This window comes from Gadus chalcogrammus, chromosome 7 (assembly GCF_026213295.1).
Source record: "Gadus chalcogrammus isolate NIFS_2021 chromosome 7, NIFS_Gcha_1.0, whole genome shotgun sequence".
In the NCBI taxonomy this organism is placed as follows: domain Eukaryota; kingdom Metazoa; phylum Chordata; class Actinopteri; order Gadiformes; family Gadidae; genus Gadus; species Gadus chalcogrammus.
Window position 1 is genome coordinate 12,070,086 of NC_079418.1, and position 7,500 is coordinate 12,077,585.

General features: G+C 44.2%; 1 protein-coding gene across 2 annotated transcripts in view; it reads left to right on the top strand.

The window, feature by feature from the left end:
- Positions 1 to 7,500, top strand: part of LOC130385747 (gamma-aminobutyric acid receptor subunit beta-2) — a 52,106-nt gene that overhangs the window by 22,292 nt on the left and 22,314 nt on the right. For both annotated transcript variants that reach the window (XM_056594423.1, XM_056594424.1), the window contains one exon: positions 1,777 to 1,997. In XM_056594423.1, the coding sequence (XP_056450398.1) occupies positions 1,777 to 1,997 (221 nt within the window). The remainder of the gene's footprint in view (positions 1 to 1,776; positions 1,998 to 7,500) is intronic.

The window sequence follows — 7,500 nt, forward strand, 5'->3', positions numbered from 1 at the left end:
AGTGGATTGGCGCACAGTAATATAAAGAAGAGCCAAATTATCCCCACTGCGTTTTTGATTTTTTTTTTATGACATTTTTACTTTTCCCTCCCTGGTTTGGGGAATGCTTGTTGTTATTTATTTTGACAGAGATGTGTGTGTGTCAGCTTCTCAATTCAAGAACAAACCATGTAAGTACTTACATGACAGAAAAAGGAAAACAAGGGTTGTGCCGGATTGCACAAAAAACATTATCTTTCTGCGGGAACTCACGTCAACATCTCAAAACAGCCAGCTCCCAGGGTGCACTGGGGCATGCCAAGCAGACAAACAAAGTCAAAAGTGTCTGTTCAGCCTCTCAGTTGTGAGGAGGAGAATATGCCAATCACAGTCGGCTTAGACAGCGAGTTTATTGAACTGTGTGCAACAAACGTATATGCTCTACTTTAAGAAGCTGTACGGTCAAAACCAGACGCTGGCTTCTCCTAGTATCACCGAGATGTAATCCTTTAAACGACACTATTATAGCAACCTTTGAAGCGACTCGTATAAATAATATACTACTGAGGCAAAATGTGTATATTTATTTATGATTAACAGGATGGGGTTCATAAATAAAACAATTGTGCTTCCACAAGCTTGGTGACGCACAGTCCACGGCGCATTAAGAGGGCCTTCACCGCTCTCTGAGCCTGAATTCTCCATCTATTGATCTATTGTACGCTCTCTTAATGTCCTCATGTTTTGCATGCAGACATGCAGACGCGCAAATACACACCCCAACCTAGCTGTAGGCAGACGTTCACACAGGTTACACAGAGGAAAGCGGACCTTGCCTGGTTTTATGTAAACTTCATCCAATATTGAAGTATTGTCTTGTCTAACCTTAAAACAATGACATCACGCTGAAGTCCCCTTGGAATCTGGTTGGGTCCTATTTTAACCTGCATTCTCTCAGCTCTATATCTGTCTTTCAACTTCCTCTTTCTTCCTTCTATTTTATATCTTTCCTTCCTTCCTTCCTTCCTTCCTCCCTCCCTCCCTTCCTTCCTTCCTTCCTTCCTTCCTTCCTACCTTCCTTCCTTCCTTCCTTCCTTCCTTCCTTCCTTCCTTCCTTCCTTTCTCCCTCCCTCCCTCCCTCCCTCCCTCCCTCCCTCCCTCCCTCCCTTCCTTCCTTCCTTCCTTCCTTCCTTCCTTCCTTCCTTCCTTCCTTCCTTCTTTCCTTCCTTCCTTCCTTCCTTCCTTCCTTCCTTCCTTCCTTCCTTCCTTCCTTCCTTCCTTCCTTCCTTCCTTCCTTTCCTCCCTCCCCCCTCCCTCCCTCCCTCCCTCCCTCCCTCCCTCCCCTCCCCTCCCTCCCTCCCTTCCTTCCTTCCTTCCTTCCTTCCTTCCTTCCTTCTTTCCTTCCTTCCTTCCTTCCTCCCTCCCCCCCTCCCTCCCCTCCCTTCCTTCCTTCCTTCCTTCCTTCCTTCCTTCCTTCCTTCCTTCCTTCCTTCCTTCCTTCCTTCCTTCCTTCCTTCCTTCCTTCCTTCCTTCCTTCCTCCATCCTTCCCTTATCATTTCTAATAGTCCCTTCCGCCCTCCCTCCCTTTTAATTTCAAATTCGTCCTCCTTCCCTTATCATTTCCAATCCTCCCTTCCTCCCTACCTCTGTTCCTCCCTTCCCTATCATGTCTAATTCTCCTCCCCTCATTTCCTTGCTTCTATCCCTGCTTCTCCTCCTCTCTTCCATTCTTCCTGTTACTTCATGTGCTTCTCTCTCCTTGGGTCTCATGTATTTCTCTCTCCCCCCTCTCTCAGGACTACACGCTGACCATGTACTTCCAGCAGGCGTGGCGGGACAAGCGGCTGTCCTACTCGGAGATCCCCCTCAACCTGACCCTAGATAACCGCGTGGCCGACCAGCTCTGGGTGCCCGACACCTACTTCCTCAACGACAAGAAGTCCTTTGTGCACGGCGTCACGGTGAAGAACCGAATGATCCGCCTGCACCCCGACGGCACGGTGCTGTACGGCCTGAGGTGAGATGGCTATCTCCTGTCGGGCCCACTGTGCCTTCTGCCGGCTCACACGATCCTAATCAGACACATGTAGGGGCCGCTGCCCGCCATGTGCGCTGCCATGGGGGGGAAACCGCACTGGGGGAGAGCAAGCATTTGTGTCTGGTTTTGGCTCCGGCCTGCACCGTTTCTATCCGTAGCGTGCTGTTATTTGGACCGTGTGCCACCACGGTTGTGCAGTTGTTAGGGTTGAGGTGAGAATTGAAGTCAGTACATTCTTAAGATTTGAGGTGATGGCGGGTGGGTGTGTGTCTGTGTTTGTGTGTGTGTGTTCCTTTTACGAATCAAGATAATTCGGTCGATGGCATGCTGTGTGGATCATTTGAGGTAGCCAAACGATAGATGGTTCAGGACACACAATAAGTTGCAAATTACAAAGAAAGTCAAAAGCAGCAAATTAAATTATAACAATTAAAAAGAAGAAACACAAGGCTGAAGTTAAGCAACTAAATGGCACACTTGCCAAACTGTTCAAACGCCTTTGTAGGAAATTCACTGTTAAAAAAAAAAAATGCTATTATTGCATAAGATGCTCTGGCGCTATAGCCGAGAAACTTGAGTATTATTAACATTATCCACACAATTGATGTCTCGTCTAGACAGATTTTAGAGGGAGATTTGTAAGACCGCCAAGTCCTCTTAAGTAACACAGCCATCGCAAATCACATCCTTAAGCATCGATATACTGATCACCCCAGCACTTAGTCACACGCAGATACTGGCTTTTGATGGGAAATCCATCAGATCATAGAAGTGGCGGCACGACGATGTATGCTGGTTGGATGATGTCCTCCGGTGGTGGTCTTTGTGTTCAGAGCTGATGACGGAGCAGTTCTCCAGGAACAGGGCCACGGTGTCTCATTAGTTCATTCTTGTACTTCTAATGCCCCCCCCCCCCCCCCCTCCCAGATACAACTCCATAAAAAAGGTTATTGAAAACCATCACAACTTAACGGGGGGGGGGGGGGGGGGGGGGGGGGGGGGGGGGATAAGGAAGAGAAACAAGCGGTCAAGGAGGTAGGCAAGATAAAACGGGTGAAGGTTACATCCTCTTCAGAAGTGTCGGTTCTCGATGGCCATTCACATGTTGACGCGGTGGATGGCACTACACAGAGTACACAAGAGGACAGGTACAACAGGGGCACATTTCAATCCAAACTACGGCAGGTGCAGCACTACTAGGTCAAATGGTAATGAGGCAGCTGCATGACTACAAATACATTTGTAATTCCAATGCTGAAAAAGGTAGGATGGTGAAATGACCAGAGAAACCTAAGAACAAAAGAAACGACAATCAAACCAAAGAGAAAGATGAATGGGTCATTGTCGGCCAGGTTTACTCTTTGCAATTATATCCTTATACCTTTGACGTTAAATACCGACCCTTGCCGTTATTATTTCATTATTTTTCGTTCGGGATGGGAGCTTAGACCTGTCTTAGAGCTGTCAAGAGCCACATTGAAGTGAGCAAGAAAAAAAGGTTGCTGTAAGATACTTCTAAAGAAAAGGATTCTGGCTTTTTTGAACCTGTTGCTGCCTTCTCTTCCATATAAAATAATGGTAATTGGACCCTAAGGCAGTAAGTCATGTTTTTTGGAGCAAAAACAAGAGAAAGGTCTTGGATTTATAAAATGTGGGCAATTATGTAGTAGTTCACAAAGCACATCTCTCACCAAATTAATTTGCCATGTTTTTATGTGTCTGTGTCAAAGATTGTATCTCATTGCTTTCAGAACCTAATTTGTATTTAAATCTCTACAAATGTTTGGCTTTTATGTTCTCCTTTCATGTTTTGCTTTCATGTTTTGATTATTTAGCCGTCCACTGCTAGGTGTTCTGTTACCTCTTGAAATGGTACTAATGCTATTTTTATGTTATTATTGAAAGCAACTTACAGTGCAGACTTCAAAGTGCAATCTGACTTTTGAATGGCCCAATGTGAGAGTTTTGATCATGCATGATGGATTGTCCGGTGCCAAGGTGCAAACCCAATATGTGCTTGACAAAAGCTGTAACAATTGGGAGTGTTTTTGAATGTGTCCCCCAGACCCGTTTAAAGTTCAATCTATGAGAAAATGCTCAATATTATGTAAGGAAGTGATCAAGGCTTGCAAAGTAAGGACATAAATAATAATAATCCATATATTCCCATGCATATTCGTGCATATCCAATGACTATGATGTTGACATAGTAAAAACGTTTTTGGGCTATCTATTTTATATTTAAAAAAGAAAACATTCCCTGTTCTATATATCGAACCCTACACTGAGGGCCTTGTGTATCTGTTTATGTGTGTGTGTGTGTGTGTGTGTGTGTGTGTGTGTGTGTGTGTGTGTGTGTGTGTGTGTGTGTGTGTGTGTGTGTGTGTGTGTGTGTGTGTGTGTGTGTGTGTGTGTGTGTGTTTGTGTGCATCTGCACGTGTTTGTGTGTGTGTGTGCAGGGAATTTATGGGGACTTCTCGTAACCTGCCAGCTGCTTGGGTCTGATGCATGAAGAAGGATGAAGTAGAAAAGGTTGCTTATGAGTTATGGCCCCTTCTTATTGCTTCGCTGTCCAAAATATAACGTACAATAGCAAAGTTATGCTATAATATATCTTTTCAACATACAGAATTTGGCAAAAAGGGACACAGTAATATTGCCTAGGGCTGAACATAGATTTTGGAGGGTTGCAGCCCCTCAAAATATCGATATATGGACAGTAACCTGTGCCTTTATCAGGGCACGGATGTCCTGTATGTGTTTGATTGCTTTCCTCTGATAAATGTCAGAACATGTTTCATAAAGTTGATGTTGTGCGTTCATTGCCTCCGTTACTGTGTTGGTTTGTGCGCATGTGGACCGGATATCTGAAAGTCTAATGCACGGATTTGCACAAAATTTGGATCACTGACCAAGAATCCGCTGGATAATTTTCACACCGATTGACAAAGAAAGCATTCCGTCAGGGAACAGGTGATGTGTTACAATCCTGAAGATGCAGATCTTTTGAGGAAGAAGATGAAACAAGTGTTGCTGGGTTTTTTGCATTTTTGTGTCTTCTGACGGTCTGACTTTGAACCTGATTATTCAAAAAAATCTGTCCTTCAGAGGGTTCTGCACCATATCTTATGGAAGAATGGTCATGGGGAGGTTGACCCCTGTCCATCCATGCTACGCCCACTCAGGTTAAAGGTTCTCCTGTCCACCCAGGCCCTGCCCACTCATGGTTCTGACACACCTCTGAAGGGCACCTTAGTGCTGCTAGCCTCGGCAGAGCTCTGTGTGTCCGAGTCACACATTTTCTATTAGCGTTTCTTTCCATAATGTGTACCAAACATTTTCCTCCATTTATATTCTCAACCAATCTCTTTATCAAATCTAAATTACCTCTACTCTGAACCCGTAGCCAAACAATGCAACGTATGGAGGTTCATCTTTTATTGAAGTAGGACACGTAATTGGATCTGCTGCTCCCATAGACTCTGATATTACGGACCGTCAGACACGGAGCAAGCATGCACATGATGAATATTCAAAAAGAAAAACTCATTCATTTTGCCATTGAGCTCCCAATTCAGCCTGTGGATTCATTAGGACCGCTAAAAGGCAAACCACCACGTGTGTGTGGGTATGTGTGTGAAACTAGTTCCATTTGGTTTGTTTGTTTCGTATTCCACTCCTGCGTTTTTATACAATATTGGATCTGCCAATTATAAAGGGCTTTCTCTCAGATCTGCCCCAAACGACAGCTCAAAGCAGGTTAATGGCGGCATTTCTAAAGGGAAAAATATATAAACAAGTGCAAATGCATACAAATGGCATATCGACAAAAGAGCGTCCGCTACTGTCTCATGGGCCTAGTGCACCTTCAAAAAGGGTAAACACGTCTAATAGACGGACAGAGCTTTGTTCCTCAGAGGGGCGGGCGGCAGGTTCAGTGGCTTTGACATGAAAGGGTTCTTCTTTTATGGGCTTTTTTCTATTTCTTTCTTGCTAAGGATAATCTAGCTTGCTGATGATCATGGATTCTCGAAAGCAGTGAATGAATAATAAGCAGTGGCTCTGAATATGTAGGGGGACCAAGAATGTGAGCACCGACATCTGGTCCTCGCTTGGCATAGACTCCGGTCCTAGGCTGTAATCAGGCAGCAAAGAGAGCAGTGTGTGTGTGTGTGTGTGTGTGTGTGTTTGTACGTGTGTGTGTGTGTGTGTGTGTGTGTGTGTGTGTGTGTGTGTGTGTGTGTGTGTGTGTGTGTGTGTGTGTGTGTGTGTGTGTGTGTGTGTGTGTGTGTGTGTGCGTGTGTGTGTGTGTGTATGTGTGTGTGTGTGTGTGTGTGTGTGTGTGTGTGTGTGTGTGTGTGTGTCTGTGAATGCTGCTGTGCATGGTTGGAATGTGGGAAGAGGACAAGAGAGGGAGATTAGAGGAGGGGCTGGAGACCAGTACAGTGACACTAGTCCACTCAGGCACCACAAAATCGCAAGCAGACCAAGTGATCGCAGCTCCTCAAAAAGATAAACAAAACCTCCAACAAGCACTTGTCGCTCACACACAAACACACTTATGCACAGACTCAGAAGCACCAAAACGATCATTGACCCCAAATAGCTCAAGAACTTTGCATGCACACATGACATGCATCCATGCACACACCCAGGAAAATGGACACCCACCCCCACACACACACACGCGCACGCACGCACGCACGCACGCACTCACGCACACACACACACACACACACACACACACACACACACACACACGCACACACACACACACACACACACACACACACACACACACACACACACACACACACACACACACACACACACAAACACACACACACACACATACAGAGTTGGGAAGGTACAAAGTATTAGCACTTTGTTACTGCACCTAACAGTTTTTGGGAATCTACTTTGCTTGAGTATTTGTTTTGTTTTTCTGATTTCCATTTTTTATTTTACTTGCTACTAGAGCTCGACCGATATATCGGCGGGGCGATATTATCGGTCGATATTAGGCCTCTTCCAAACTATCGGTATCGGCCGATAGTTTTGGTTATGGTGTTTTTTTTCAAAGGACTTTGAGTTTCATATCTTAAGTTTGTATTTTCATCAGAACTTTAATACTTTTTAATTTCGAGTTTTCTGTTGTGACAATAAAACAATAAAATAACGTTTATTTTTAACTGCATTACCTCATTATTTTAGTGAGGACTCATAAATAACTACAAATAACCAATGTTTTGTTAGACGTTTCTGGAATTTCTTTTTTTTCGGCCGATATATCGGAATATCCGATTTTTTAAATCATCAAATATTCGCATTGGTATTGGCCTTAAAAATCCTCTATTGGTTGTGCTCTACTTGCTACATTTGAACACAAATGTTCATATTTTCTACATTATCAAAAAAGGTTACTTTAATTTTAATGCATCTGGGGGGAATCATGAACATATTTTTTATTTTACATCCTTGC